This window comes from Saimiri boliviensis, chromosome 7, assembly GCF_048565385.1.
Source record: "Saimiri boliviensis isolate mSaiBol1 chromosome 7, mSaiBol1.pri, whole genome shotgun sequence".
Lineage (NCBI taxonomy): Eukaryota > Metazoa > Chordata > Mammalia > Primates > Cebidae > Saimiri > Saimiri boliviensis.
The window spans coordinates 11,735,175-11,750,535 of NC_133455.1; the positions used below are offsets into that span (position 1 = coordinate 11,735,175).

Below are 15,361 nucleotides of genomic sequence, written 5' to 3' on the forward strand. Positions count from 1 at the left end.
ACACAAATGTGCATAGCAGCACTATTCACATAACCCAAATGTTCATCTGTAGAAGAATGGATAGGCAAAATGTGGTCTGTACAATGAGATATTATTCAGCTGTGAAACATGCTATAATACTGATGAACCTTGAAAGCATTATGTCTGCTAAGTCAAATAGGCCAGGCACCAAATGCCATGCACTGTATGACTCCATTTATATGAAATATCCAGAATAGGTAAATCCATAGAGACAGAGAGCAGATTTGGGTGGTTGCAGGGGACAGAGGGGGGAGAAATGGGGAGTGACAGCTGATGGGCATGGGGTGTCCTTTGGGGGTGATGAAAATGTTCTGGAACTAGAGAGAGGTGGTGGTACATAGCACTGTGAGAGTTCTAAATGTCACTGAATTGTTCATGTTTACAGTGGTTCATTTTATGTTATGTGAATTTCACCCCAATAGAATTTTTTTTTTACATATGTAAACATATATGTGCTGTAGAAATGTAAAAACAAACAAAGGGGCCAGGCACAGTGGCGCATGCCTGTAATCCTAGCACTTTGGGAGGCTGAGGTGAGCGGATCATCTGAAGTTAGGAGTTTGAGACCAGCCTGGCCAACATGGTGAAAAGCCATCTCTACTAAAATATACAAAAAAATTAGCCAGGTGTGGTGGCAGGTGCCTGTAGTCCCAGCTATTTGGGAGGCTGAGGCAGAAGAATCCCTTGAACCCGGGAGTTAGAGGTTGCAGTGAGTAGAGATCGCACCACTGCACTCCAGTCTGGGCGACAGAGTGAGACTCTGTCTCAAAAACAAGCAACCAAACAACTAAACAAACAAGGGAATGACAAATGCCAAATTCAGGATTTTGTTTAGGCTGTTCAAGGTGGCTCACACCTGTAATCCCAGCACTTTGGGAGGCTGAGGTGGGCGGATCACCTGAGGTCAGGAGTTCGAGACCAGCCTGGCCAACTTGGTGAAATCCCATCTCTATTAAAAATACAAAAATTAGCCAGGCGTGGTGATGCACACCTGTAGTCCCAGCTACTCGGGAGGCTGAGGCAGGAGAATCGCTCAAACCCGGGGGACAGAGGTTGCAGTGAGCCAAGATGGTGCCACTACACTCTAGCCTGGGTGATAGAGACTCCATCTAAAAAAAAAAAAAAAGGATTTCATTTAAAGATGGAGTCTGGGCTGGGCGTGGTAGCTCACACCTGTAATCCTAGCACTTTGGGAAGCCGAGGTGGGTGGATCACCTGAGGTCAGGAGTTCAAAACCAGCCTGGCCATCATGGTGAAACCCCATTTTGAAAAAAAGAATATTAAAAATAAATAAATAAAAATAAAAATAAAGAAAAGAAAAAAATAAAGATGGCGTCTTGCTACGCTGCCCAGGCTGGAACGCAGTGGCTATTTCACAGGTGCAATCATAGCACACTACAGCCACAAACTCCTGGGCTCAAGTGATCCTCCAGTCTCAGCCTCCCGAGTAGCTGGGACTGCAGGTGCAGCCAATATGCCCAGCTGCAGGATCTTTATAAAGGGAAAGAAAAGAGAATGGGATGAAGGATGAGTTTGCAGAGGGCAAAAGTGGATTAGTAGTGCTTTATTATTTAAGTTGGATAGTGGTACGTGGGTTTTATATTATTCACTGTATGTTTTAGTATTTTTTATAACATTTATTTAAAAAGAAAGACTTGGCCGGGCGTGGTGGCTCACGCCTGTAATCCAAGCACTTTGGAGGCCGAGGCAGGTGGATCACCTGAGTTCAGGAGTTCAAGACCAGCCTGACCAACATGGTGAAACCCCGTCTTTAAAAAATAAAAATAAAAATAAAAGAAAGACTTTTGGCTGGGCACGGTGGCTCACTCCTGTAATCCCAGCACTTTGGGAGGCCAAGGCAGGTGGATCACGAGGTCAGGAGATTGAGACCATCCTGGCTAACATGGTGAAACCCCGTCTCTACTAAAACTACAAACAGTTAACTGGGCGTGGTGGCGAGCACCTGTAGTCCCAGCTACTTGGGAGGCTGAGGCAAGAGAACTGCTTGCATTCTGGAGGCAGAGGTTGCAGTGACCTGAGATCACACCACTGCACTCCAGCCTGGGCGACAGAGTGAGAGTTTGTCTCACAAAAAAAAAAAAAAAAAAAAAAAAAAAAAAAAAAAAAAAAAAAAAAAAAAAAGAAAAGAAAGATTTTCAAGAAAGATGTTGGGGTGAGAGATCCAGATTTGGGACCCAGTCAGCACACATGACCAGAGCTATTAAATAGAATTCCACAGATGAACGTGCTCAATAATACACTTGCTCAATAGTACATTTCAGCCTGGCATCCCGGCACATACATGGTGCGTGCCGTGCTTTCTCACACTGGATGTTGCAACATTCTCCTGTACCAAGAACCAGCTCGGCTGTAGAGACCCCCACCAGGTAGGGCTGAAGGAACTGAGAGGCAGACACCACACAGAACAGCAAAGTGGGTCTATCGGGGGACCTGCAGCCTTCCAAACTGAGAGCCTCAGGGGCTGCCAGCAGTCCAGGCTGAAGGCCCCGAGCAGATGCTGATTCACATAGTTATTCTCTCTGAACAGATGATTATTATTAACAAACAGGTGTTCTGTATTTTCTCATAACACAAAAATATACCAAGTAGGCAGCTGTTGCCTGCTTACCACTGATTACGAACAAGCTAAAGTATATTCTCCATGAGGGAGCCACAGGGGCAGGGCAGGTATCTTAAAGAATTGTTTTAACCGGTGTATGATTTTTTTTTTTTGAGACAGAGTTTTGCTTTTGTTACCCAGGCTGGAGTACAATGGTGCGGTCTCAGCTCACCGCAACCTCTGCCTCCTGGGTTCAGGCAATTCTCCTGCCTCAGCCTCCTGAGTAGCTGGGATTACAGGCATGTGCCACCATGCCCAGCTAAGTTTTTGTATTTTTAGTAGAGACGGGGTTTCACCATGTTGACCAGGATGGTCTCAAATCTCTTGACCTCGTGATCCACCCGCCTCGGCCTCGCAAAGTGCTGGGATTACAGGCATGAGCCACCCAGGTGTATGATATTTACAGGTTGTCCTGCCACTTTGGAATGCCCCAAGTAGTTTTCTACTTGGGCAGGGATGGGGGGGAGGTGGGACAGCTAGGTTTTCCTTGCCATCGTTCTTCCTAGCAAATAATATATTCTATCATACACTCAGCATTCATCAATACTCACAAACTTCACTTCTCTCAACACTCCTGGAGCAACACTGGGTTGTTCAGTGTGACCCACCATGTGGGAAGCTTGATTCTAATCTCTCATGTTCATTCCGGAATGTGCAACATACAATCCATCAGCCTTAATGGAATCCAGCCCTCTCCTAAACAGAAAACCTGTCTCTGTGTCATCATGAACATGTAAATTTTAAGAATTAAAATGCTGGTCAGGCGCGGTGGCTCATGCCTGTAATGCCAGCACTTTGGGAGGTGGACGTGGGCGGATCACCTGAGGTCAGGAGTTCGAGACCAGGCTGGCCAACATGGTGAAACCCCGTCTCTACTAAAAATACAAAATTAGTCGGCATGGCGGTGGGTGCCTGTAGTCCCAGCTACCCGGGAGGCTGAGGCAGGAGAATTGCTGGAACCCAGGAGGTGGAGGTTGCAGTGAGCCGAGATTGCACCACTGCACTCCAGCCTGAGCAACAGAGGGAGAATGTCTTAAAAAAAAAAAAAAAAAAAGAATTAAAATGGTTCAGAGCTTCATCAAAGGCAAACAGGGAATGAAAATGAGTTTGCCACTTTATCTGTCGGGGGGATACTGTGATTATGAAAGTGACTTTGCAGTGTCCTCCCTTTCAACATTCTAATGTCTGTCCCAAAAATACTCTCCTGACCTTGTCTGGTGACTGAGACAAGCCATGTCACCCCTTCAGGTGGTAGGTTTAATCCCTGAATGAAGAAAGAACTCCCAGCCTCCCTAATCCCCATGACTGCTTGTTCTAAGATGCTATCATGTCGTCCATTCTATAGAAGGCAAAGCCACTGGTGCCTAGAGCTAACAGGGCTGTGAAGAACTTGGGGATTTCACTGGGATGGGGAGGATGGGTAAGTTGTGGGGGCGTGGTGGTGTGTGCCTATAATCACAGTTACTTGTTAGGCTGAGGTGGGAGGATCCCTTAAGCCCAGGAGTTCCAGACCAGCCTGAGCAACACAGTGAGACTCCAGCCTCTAAAGAAGAAAAAGACGAAAGGCAAAGCTCAAAAGAGTCTGGGAGGTAGAAGAGAACTGATGGGAGAGAAGCCAGGGCCACGGGTACGGTTTGGCTGTGTCCCCACCCAAATCTCATCTTAAATTGTAGCCCCCATAATTTCTACGTGTGGGGGGGGACCTGCTGGGAGATCACGGAATCATGGGGGTGGTTTCCTTCATGCTGTTCTCGTGGTAGTGAATAAGTCCCATGGGATCTGATGGCTTTTTTTCTTTTTTTGAGATGTAGTTTCCCTCTTGTTGCCCTGGAGTGCAGTGGCACGATCTTGGCTCACCACAAACTCTGCCTCCCGGGTTGAAGCGATTCTCCTGCCTCAGCTTCCTGAGTAGCTGGGATTACAGGCACCTGCCACAATGCCTGGCTAATTTTGTATTTTTAGTAGAGACAGAGTTTCTCTGTGTTGGTCAGGCTGGTCTTGAACTCTGGACCTCAGGTGATCTACCTACCTCAGCATCCCAAAGTGCGAGCCACTGCACCTGGCAGATCTGATGGTTTTATAGGTTTCCTCTTTTACTTGGCTCTCATTTGCTCTTTGCCTGCCACCATATAAGACATGCCTTTCGCCTCTGCCATTGTTGTGAGGTCTCCCTGAACATGTGAAACTGTGAGTCCGTTAAACCTCTTTCCTTTATAAATGACCCAGTCTTGCATATGTCTTTATGAGCAGCATGAGAACAGACCGATACAGCCAAGGGGCACTCACAGGCAAGTGTGGCTGAGAAGGAGCCCCTGGAGCGGCAGGGAAATAAGGATGGAGGTGAGGCTGGGCCCATGGAACCCTCAGGCTGCTCGCACTGGATTTGCCAAATGGAGATGAAGGTGCCCACCACTGGGACTCCGCAGAGTCGCAATCCACATGCTGTGAATATGAGCGACTTTCGCAGACTGACACTGGCATCACAGGTGGGATGGGCCCATGCCACGATGATTAGATTGTTCTTCAAGCTCTGCAGGGAGGTCCTGCCTTTCAGTGAAGTCATTCTCTCCCCCTTACAGTCCCTGGGCTTCCAGAGCAAAGGTAACACCAAAGGGCTGAGCCCCCAGTGTGAACTGCCCTCATATCCCTTAGCTCACGCCTAACCCAGGCCAACAGACATCTTCAGGACCCCTACAGAGTGGTGGTACCAGGCACTGTGCCTGCAGTGCAGCCCAGAGAGGCTGGGCATGTGGCTTCTGCATCTCTTATTTATTTATTTATTGAGATGGAGTCTTGCTCGCTTGCCCAGCCTGGAGGGCAGTGGCTCCATCTTGGCTCACTGCAACCTCTGCCTCCTGGGTTCAAGCCACTCTCCTGCCTCAGCCTCTCGAGTAGCTGGGACTACAGGCGCACGCCACCATGTGAGACTGATTTTTATGTTTTTAGTAGAGATGGGGTTTCACCGTGTTGGCCAGGATGGTCTTGAATTCCTGATCTCATGATCCGCCTGCCTTCATGCATCTTTTATTTAAAATCCCAAGAGGAGAATCTGATTGGGTCCATCGCTGGTCCACCGGGCCATGGTGGGGGCTCGGCAAGGGGCGAGGACTCAAGAGATGCTCTGAGAAGAAAGTGGGGAAGAGCCAGCACCCCTGAGCCAAGTTGTTGCTGTAACAAATTACCACAAACTTAGTGGCTTTCCAGATTAATTTATTCTTTTGCAGTTTTGGGGTCAGATTCCTAAAGTCAGCCTAACAGGGTGAAAATCAAGGGCTAGAAAGAAAAAAATATAAATTAAGATTCCAGCCGGGAATGGTGACTCATGCCTGCAATCCCAGCAATTTGGGAAGCCAAGGTGGGCAGATTACTTGAGGTCAAGAGTTTGAGACCAGCCTGGGCAACATGTGGAAACTCATCTCTACTAAAAATACAAAAATTAGCCAGGCACAGTGGTAGGCCCCTGTAGTCCCAGCTGCCAGGGAGGCTGAGGCGGGAGAATAGTTTGAACTGGGAGGTAGAGGTTACAGTCAGCCAGATCACGCCGTTGCACTCCAGCCTGGCTGACAGAGAGAGGCTCATCTCTAAATAAATAAATAAATAATATCCCAGCACAAATCACTCCCATAGGCAATGGGAATGTCTCCTAGGTATCTCTTTATGTCCATACCTAGATATCCAAATAGGTATACTGATGTTACAAACGTGGCCACACTCTACAGGCCAATACATGTCACGTGCTAAGAAGAGAACCCAGCACAGGCTAAGTCCTCGGCAGGACTCAGAAGATGTTATATTTCAGCCGGGCGCGGTGGCTCAAGCCTGTAATCCCAGCACTTTGGGAGGCCGAGGTGGGTGGATCACGAGGTCAAGAGATCGAGACCATCCTGGTCAACATGGTGAAACCCCGTCTCTACTAAAAATGCAAAAATCAGCTGGGCATGGTGGTGCATGCCTGTAGTCCCAGCTACTAGGGAGACTGAGGCAGGAGAATTGCTTGAACCCAGGAGGCGGAGGTTGCGGCGAGCCGAGATCGTGCCACTGCACTCCAGCCTGGGTAACAAGAGCGAAACTCCGTCTCAAAAAAAAAAAAAAAAAAAAAAAAGAAGATGTTATATTTCAAGCAGAATGATCTCCGTAAAATGAAAACATGAGCATAAAACCCTTCATGTTTTCTGTATGTTTGAATATTTTCTAATAAGACGTTGGGGGCTGCGGGTACAGCTCTTTGTGCTCTTTCTCAGTGTCTGCCAGATGCAGCCAAGGCCCTCCATGATCTGGCCCCCGCGGGCTTCCCCAGCTCCACCTTGGCATCGCCTTCTCTGCCACTGTACCCGCCAGCTGCGGGCCTGTGAAGACGCCAGACAAACTGCTCCTTCCTCTTCCCAACACTGTGCTACTCACGCAGCGGGGCTGGGGTGGCATCCGCAGAGGCCAGCCGGTGCAGGAGAGAAGCCTCCATCATTACCCCTTGAAAACAAGAAAATCAGACACTGAGGCAGCTTTTCATATGCTAAAGCCACTCATTTGAAAGAACTGTGCTTATCTTTTGAGATGATGTGCTTCAACTATTTTGGTGGTTCGGTGTTAGACATGAAACAGGGACGAGGATAGACGGTAGTAGGCAAGTGTTTTAATTGCTTGCCCGACTTTATTTATTGAGATGGAGTCTCCCTCTGTCGCCCAGGCTGTAGTGCAATGGCGCAATTTAGGGTCACTGCAACCTCTGCCTCCTGGGTTCAAGTGATTCTCCTGCCTCACCCTCTCAAGTAGCTGGGATTACAGGTGTGCGCCACCACGCCCGGGTAATTTTTGTATTTTTAGTAGAGATGGCGTTTTGCCATGTTGACCAGGCTGGTCTTGAACTCCTAACCTCAGGTGATCCACCTGCCTCAGCCTCCCAAAGTGTTGGGATTACAGGCGTGAGCCACCACGCCTGGACCTTTATTTATTTATTATTTTTTTATTACATGTATATTTCAAGACAGGATGTCAGTCTGTCACCCAGGCTAGGGTGCAGTGGCATAATCACAGCTCATGGCAGTCTCCATCTTTGCCTGACATCCTTAACAGTGCTCTGTTAGTCCTCAAGCCTCTCCTTGGTCTTCCTTACATTGGTGAAAGGCCATCATGCCTCAGGAATCCAGAACCATCCTTCACCTCCTAGCAAATCCATCAGCCTCCAAAACACATCCGGGCTTTGTCCACATCCCTCCAGCTCTGCCATCCTATTCTAGCCCAAGTCTCCATCTCCTCACATCCGGTGACTCCAGGAACCTTCTCACTGGTCCCTCGCTGTCATTCTTGTCCCACCACACTCTATGCTCTGTACAGTGGCCCATGAGAGCTTCTAGAAGCATGAGTCAGGTGGTTTCACTTCTCTGCATAAAATGTTTCAGTGGCCTCCCGTGGCACTGAAAATCAAATTGAAACCCTTCTCCTAACCTGCCTTCAGCTCCGGTGGCCCCTCCTCTCTCCCCAGGTTCCGGAATGTGCTGTCCTTGCTGTTCCTCTTGTGTTTCCAGAGCTTTGCATTTACTGCTCTCTTGGTACCATGTGTCACATGGCTGGATTCTAATCCTCCTATGGGGTCACCTCCTGAACTGGGTTATCTCTGACCTTCCCCTCAAGCTCTATCACCTCACTCAGGTGTCAAAGGTAGGATGAGAATGTGGCAGACCTCATGTTTCTATTCCTCTGAAGACAGTCGGGACAGATGAGGTGTGGTGGCTCACACCTGTAATTTCAGCACTTCGGAAGGCCAAGGTGGGCAGATCGCTTGAGGCCAGTAGTTCAAGACCAGCCTGGCAAACATGGCAAAACCCTGTCTCTAGTAAAAATACAAAAATTAGCTGGGTGTGCTGGCGCACACCTATTATAATCCCAGCTACTCAGGAGGCTGAGGCAGGAGAATTGCATGAACCCGGGAGGTGGAGGTTGCAATGAGTCAAGATTGCACCACTGCACTCCAGTCTGGGTAACAGAGAGAGAATCTGTCTTTAAAAAAAAAAAAAAAAAAAAAAAAAAAAAAAAGATGGTCGGGGCAGAGGTGCCACGCTTGCATTGGATTGAGATTTGCTCCTCCTGGCATCTGGTGCCTCCCTGGCCTCTGTGCTGGGCTCACTTCTGCTCAGCTGGAGGAGGCCCAGGTGTGTGGCCACCCACTGGGAAACAGGTGTCCAGCCAGGAGCTCCATTTTAACAGCCACAAACTAGCATGGCAGCACCATCTCCACGGCAACAGCCAGCCTGGGACCAGGAATGACAGCACAGGCTCACTGTGGCTGCCAGTGGAGGCCGACTGGGCAGTGGGGCAGCCGCTGTGAGTGGAGTTTGTTTTCCTGTGCCTCTCTCAATCCTCCCTGGTCTTCTGCGGCTGCTGGAAAAGCTTCTGTGAGGACTGGTCTCCAGGGAAGAGGGAAATCTTCCCAAGAGAATGTAACCATCTTTTATTCCTTTGCTTACAATCTTCCCATGGCTTCTCAACCCACTTGGAATAAATTTGAAAGAATTCTCCGGCCGGGCACGGTGGCTCATGCCTGTATTCCTAGCACTTTGGGAGGCTGAGGAGAGTGGATCACCTGAGGTCAGGAGTTCAAGACCAGCCTGGCCAACATGGTGAAACCCCATCTCTACTAAAAATACAAAAATTAGCTGGGCATAGTGGCATGCACCTATAGTCCCAGCTACTGGGGAAGCTGAGGTGGGAAAATCACCTGAGCCCAGGAGGTTGAGGCTGCAGTGAGCCAAGATACTACCACACTGCAGTCTCGGAAACCAGAGCGAGATTCTGTCTCAAAAAAAAAAAAAAAAAAAAAAGTAAAAAAGAGTATTCTGTTTTTTGCTTTTTTTATCAAGGCAGTGCCATCACAGGCGGCTTGGTTTAAGCAACAGCTTGGTGGCAACAGGAACCAAGTAGTAGTGAAGTACCAAGGTGAGCCGGCAGCCTCCGTGGGCCCAAGCAGCACATCTGGGGATGAGGAGCAGGGCTCCTGGTGGGACTGAGGAAGGGGCCAAGGTAAGAAAGAAGCTCAGCAATTGCCTAATTCTCCACAGTCCAGGTGCAGGGCTGAGACAAGCCAGGACTAGAGAAGCAGACTTCAGAAATCCCTGGAATTTCTGGGTTTCGGAAGGACCTTGTAATAGATCACTGCTTTTTTTTTTTTTTTTTTTTTTGTCTGCCTACCCTCCCCACTTCTTTTTCCCATTTTGTCTGGGAACAGAATCTTCCTTCCTGAGGAAAATCCACTGGATGTGGTTCATTCACGTGGGGCTCACACGGCTTCCTCGTCTTCTCGCTACTTCGTGCCACGGTAGGCAGCAGATGACCCAAGCTGGCCAATCGGGTGACACCTTGGCCCTGGCCACAGTGATTGGTTCAGGGATGGATCTGTAACTCACACCTGACCAATCAGCGTCTTTCCTGGGACTTTCCTATCCGAGCTATCAGGAAAGATTTGTTTGCTCCTCTGAGGTTGCTGTAAGAGTATCTTGGTACATAAGAGTTGCTCAAGAAGGAAGCCAAATAGGAGCAAATGGAGCCAACATGTAGGGAGAGAGATCAGATCTGATGACATAGTTTGAACTCTTATCTTCATCCATGTCCGAGGACAGCACCATCTCTTCAACTGCCCAGTTACATGATCCAATAAATTCCCCATTGAGGCTTTGTGGTTAATGTAAGTCGAGTTTCTGTCACTGCTCAGCATCCTATCTACACAGACCTCCAACACAAACTCCTCTTACAGGGGCATCCCTGCCTCTGACTCCAGATCTGAACTTGGTTGTGAGAATAGGAGAAGCTGAACAGCCTCTTGGCTAATTTCCTCCATAATCAGTCCCTGCTTTGTATCCCATTTTCAATGACCGAGGCCCCATATCCTTATCCTGGCTCTTAGTCCTTCCAGCCCCAGGAGGGACAGCTGGCCAGAACTTGTCACTTGCTGCTGTGTCCTGAGCATTGCTCGAGCCTGTCTGGATTTCCACCTATGGTCCACACCAGTCCTACTTGATGCAAACTACTTCCCCCAATCCCTACGCCCATTGGGTCTACCTATTTCACAGATGGCTAAGTCATGGTTACATGAACTTAAAGCTTCACGTGCAACTTAAGGCAGCATTTCCGAAATTGTGTACTGTGAGGCTCCATTTGGCCATTTGGTGAGATGTTAATAGTCCATTAACCAAGAGGAAAAAAGCAAAGCTGGCAATGTTTTCTCTTCCATTTTATATTTTAAAATACAAAGAGTGGAGAAACTTTAATATGCAGCTTATCCTCTAAGGTCGACACTTAAGATGAAAATCATGGCTCATCAAAATTGCCTTTGATAAATCCTTGAATTGTCCACAAAGCATAGCAAACACTTCCCACTTGGGTCTGCTGGAGCCAATTTTTCCTCCAGCTCTGGAACAAGTTGCTGTTTTTACAGTTTTGCTCCAGGTGAAGGCGAAGGAGTTGACTTATTTTAGGGGTCATGTGGCTGAAAAATATGTACCTATATTAATAAGTAGAGCAGCAAGATGCTCACTCTGTGAGAAGCACGTGGGAACAGAGATTGACGGAGGGAAGCCCAGATGCAAGTATCCCATCTCAGACCTACGCCAGGGTTGCTGGATCATTGCGTTATCGTGGTGGCTCACGCCTGTTATCTCAGCACTTTGGGAGACCTCTCTCTCCATGTCCATGTGGAACATGTATAACTGAATCTGGGGGAGTTAAATACATGTAAGTTATGATTTCACCATGTGAAGGAAAAATATTTATCATTATAAGGTGTTCTCATAGTAATCTGTTTTTAGAAATTTATTATTATTATTTGAGATGGAGTCTTGCTCTGTCACCCAGGCTGGAGTGCAATGGCATGATCTCAGCTCACTACAACCTCCACCTCCCAAGTTCAAGTGATTGCCCTGCCTCAGCCTCCTCAGTAGCTGGGACTACAGGCACCCCCACTCCCACATCCAACTAATTTTCGTATTTTTAGTAGAGATGATGTTTTTACCACCTTAGCTAGGCTGGTCTCAAATGCTTGACCTCAAGTGATCAGCCTGCCTTGGCCTTCCAAAGTGCTGGAAATACAGGCATGGGCCACCGTGTCCAGCCCAGCATATATGTTTATCATTCAATATTTATTAAACAGTAAACATATGAATCAAATAATAGTAATAATCCTAATAATAGCAATATTAATAAGAAGTAACAATAAGAGAACTAACAAAAATATATGCCATATATTTTTCAAACAGCTCGGCATTTATTAGTTCATTTAATATTCCTATCAATGAGTCTCCTCATTTTACACATGAGGGAACCAAGGCTCAAAGAAGTGAAGGATTTTTCAGTCCACATTTCCAGATCTCAAATCCTGAGCTTATATATGGTTACTCTGAGGGTCAGACCAGAAGATGTACATAAAAATACATATATGTATTTTATACACATACGTATACTATTATATAATTAAAAAAGGTTTTTTTTTTGTTTGTTTGTTTTGTTTTGTTTTGTTTTGAGACAGAGTCTTGCTCTGTTGCCCAGGCTGGAGTGTAGTGGTGCGATCTTGGCTAAATGCAACCTCCACCTCCTAGGTTCAAGTGATTCTCCTGCCTCAGCCTCCCAAGTAGCTGGGACTACAGGTGCGCACCACTATGCCTGGCTAACTTTTGAATTTTTGGTAGAGACAGGGTCGCACCATATTGGCCAGGCTAGTCTCAAGCTTCCGACCTCCAGCGATCCGCCTGCCTCGGCCTCCCAAAGTGCTAAGATTACAGGCGTGAGCCACCGCGGCCAGCCTCAAAATGATTATTTTTAAAAATAGATACTAGTTATGGAGCTCTTATCCTATGTCAGTCACCATAATAAGGGCTGCTCATGCTTTTTTTTTGTTTAATTGTCACAACCCTACGAACAGATGCAGAAACTGAGACGCTCAGAGAAGTTAATGACTTGGCCCCGGAAGACATAGCCAGTAGTATGAAATAAGTTGGATTAACTCTTAGTAAACTACACTGCCACCCTCTATAGATACAAATTGCCTCCATCATCATTATCAATCAGCACAGAGAATAAGAGGCACTCACCATATGGGAAATTCAAATCACAACCACAGAGAACTACCGCTTCACACCCATTAGCATGGCTAGAATTGAAAAGACAGACAATCGGCCAGGCATGGTGGCTCATGCCCGTAATCCCAGCACTTTGAGAGGCTGAGGTAGGCAGATCACTTGAAGTCAGGAGTTCGAGGCCAGTCTGGCGAACATGATGAAACCCTGTCTCTACTAAAAATACAAAAATTAGCCAGATTACAGGCGACGTATGCCTGTAATCCCAACTACTCAGGATGCTGAGGAAGGAGAATCGCTTGAGCTGGGGAGGTGGAGGTTGCAGTGAGCCAAGATTGCACCACTGCATTCCAGCCTATGCAAGACTTCATCTCAAAAAACAAAAACAAAAACAAAAAGCACAAAAAGACAGACGATAACAAGCGTTGGTGACAATGTGGAGAAACTGGACCCCTCATACTCTGCTGATGGGAATGCAAAACGCTGCAGCTGCTGTGACATTCAGTCCACAGTTCCGCTAAAGGTGAAATATACTTAACATATCACCCAGCAATGCCACTCTTAGGTACACACTCAAGAGAAATGAGAATATATATCCACATAAAACCTTGTACACAAATGTTCGTGCAGCATTATTCATGATTGCCAAAAAGGGGAAACAACACAAATGTCCATCAAGGGATGAAAGGGTGGATGAAAGGTGGTCTCTCCATGCAACCATATGACTCAGCCACAAAAAGGAGTGAAGGATAGGCCAGGCAAACAGTGGCTCACATCTGTAATCCTAACACTTTGGGAGGCCGAGGTAGGCAGATCACTTGAGTCCAGGAGTTTGAGATCAGCCGGGGCAAATAGTGAGACCCTCGTCTCTTAAATAAATTGAATGAAGTGTCCGCACATGCTACAAGATGAATGAGCATTCAAAACATGCTAAGTGAAAACAGCCAGCCACAAAGGGCTACAGATTGTGTGATTCCATTTAGGGGAATGTCCAGAATAGGCGAATCCATAGAGGCAGAAAGTGAATTCATGAGTGGGAAGGAGGAGGAACAGTGCTGGAAATGGTGGCGAAGGAGTGTGAGTTTTTTTTTTTTTGAGTCGATGAAAATATTCTAAAATTGATTGTGGGATGGTTGCACAACTCTGAATAATCCAAAAAACCATTAAATTGTATCATTTAAATGGGTGGATTGTATGGTGTGTAAATTCTATCTCGGTAAGTTTCTTTTAGAAAAAAACAGTGTCTTCCTGACATTGGTGACCTAAAGTTATAATACATTTTCAAGCCTGGGCCTATTCCTCCCAAGCACGGTGACTCAGATGATGGCATGATCACCAGGCGTGCCCCGAGATCCTTGCCTTCTCTCCGGGAATCCAGGGTGTTTCCCTGAGCTTTCCCACCTTCCCCAGCCACGCCCTGCCCTGCTCGCCCGGGCCGGCCCAGAGTAGAGCGGAAAGGAGTCCCACTCGCCTGCCGCCGCTTCTCTCTGCTGCAGCCCGGCGGCGGCGCCCTGTCATCCTGCCTGCTGCTGCTTCCGCCCTCCCGCCCAGCTTGCTGCGAGAGAGCGTCTCAGATTCCGAAACCATGTGAGATTCAGAATGCGCACCTGAAGCTGCCCCCTGGGGCTTACTGTGCTGGTAACCACTGCAAGAGGTCTGGGGTCCTCCCTGCATCCTACTTACCTAACGTAGGAAAAGACGATCACGTGGAAGAACCACTTAAGGGTGCCATAATTCATGCTCTGGATCCGGGTGACTTTGTTGGTCTCATACTGGAAAACATCACTGCAGCTGCAGCAGGCCGGCATGGTGACAGGCTCCCTCCCTGCGCGGGGCTGGACCAGGGCTCAGCTATCCCCGGTGGGGCCACAGCAAGCTCCCTCCCAGTAACTGCAAAATGAAGCTTACTGATTTTTAGTAGGAGCCTTTAACTTTGAGCTCCTCCAATGGCTGTAGAGTAAGGGCGGGCCCTGGCAGTTGCCCCAGATGTGGCTGCAATAAACAAGAAGGGCCAAGTCCTACGGACCAGGCTGGCAGATGACCTCGCCCCAGCTGGCCTCCCCCAGATGCCTTCACAAAGACGGTGTTCAGAGGATAGGCATTTTTAGAATTCTCCCTTTCTCTCCTTTCCTTTTGCTTTTTTGGGCTCATTTCTGTTGGGAGAAAGGGGCAGCTCTGCAAATGTCGCAAGACCCGGAGCTTTCACTGTGCCTCAGAAAAGGGCTGCGATCTTTCCATTGCCTCAAGCCCCTCTCAGAGATTGATTCATTCATTTCTACAAGCCTTTATTCAGCCCCTGATGTACAGGAGCTCTGGGTAAAGGAAGGTCTCCCTCTCTTCTTCCACTGCCTGGTCTGTCTGGTCTGTAGTTGGTGGGGGAAATCAGATTTGCAAGGGTGAGGGTGGTGGGGGTAGAGGGACTTTATTTTTCTGCCAGCTCTTTCATGCCTGACCCTCTGAATTACTCTCCACCCTGCCCTACACCCCGGAAGGTCAACCCATGACCTAGACCAGTGAGCCCAAGATGACCAGGAACACAGTGGCAGTCCAACAGAGTTACATTTCTTGACCTATTCAGTGAGGGACACCACCCACCAGAAGAGCCACAGCATATTACCAAAGGAGTAGAGCAATGTATTAAAGGATTCCCAGGAAAGTGGAA

General features: G+C 47.8%; 1 protein-coding gene across 2 annotated transcripts in view; it reads right to left on the reverse strand.

The window, feature by feature from the left end:
- P2RX7 (purinergic receptor P2X 7) overlaps positions 1–14,662 on the reverse strand; it is a 55,478-nt gene extending 40,816 nt beyond the window's left edge. Inside the window, exon 1 of one of the 2 annotated variants that reach the window (XM_010342800.2) lies at positions 14,383–14,662. In XM_010342800.2, coding sequence (XP_010341102.1) covers positions 14,383–14,507 — 125 coding nt within the window. In that variant the 5' untranslated portion in view covers positions 14,508–14,662. The remainder of the gene's footprint in view (positions 1–14,382) is intronic. The other variant, XM_003932171.4, reaches the window with a different exon arrangement.
- Positions 14,663–15,361: the final 699 nt, after the last annotated feature.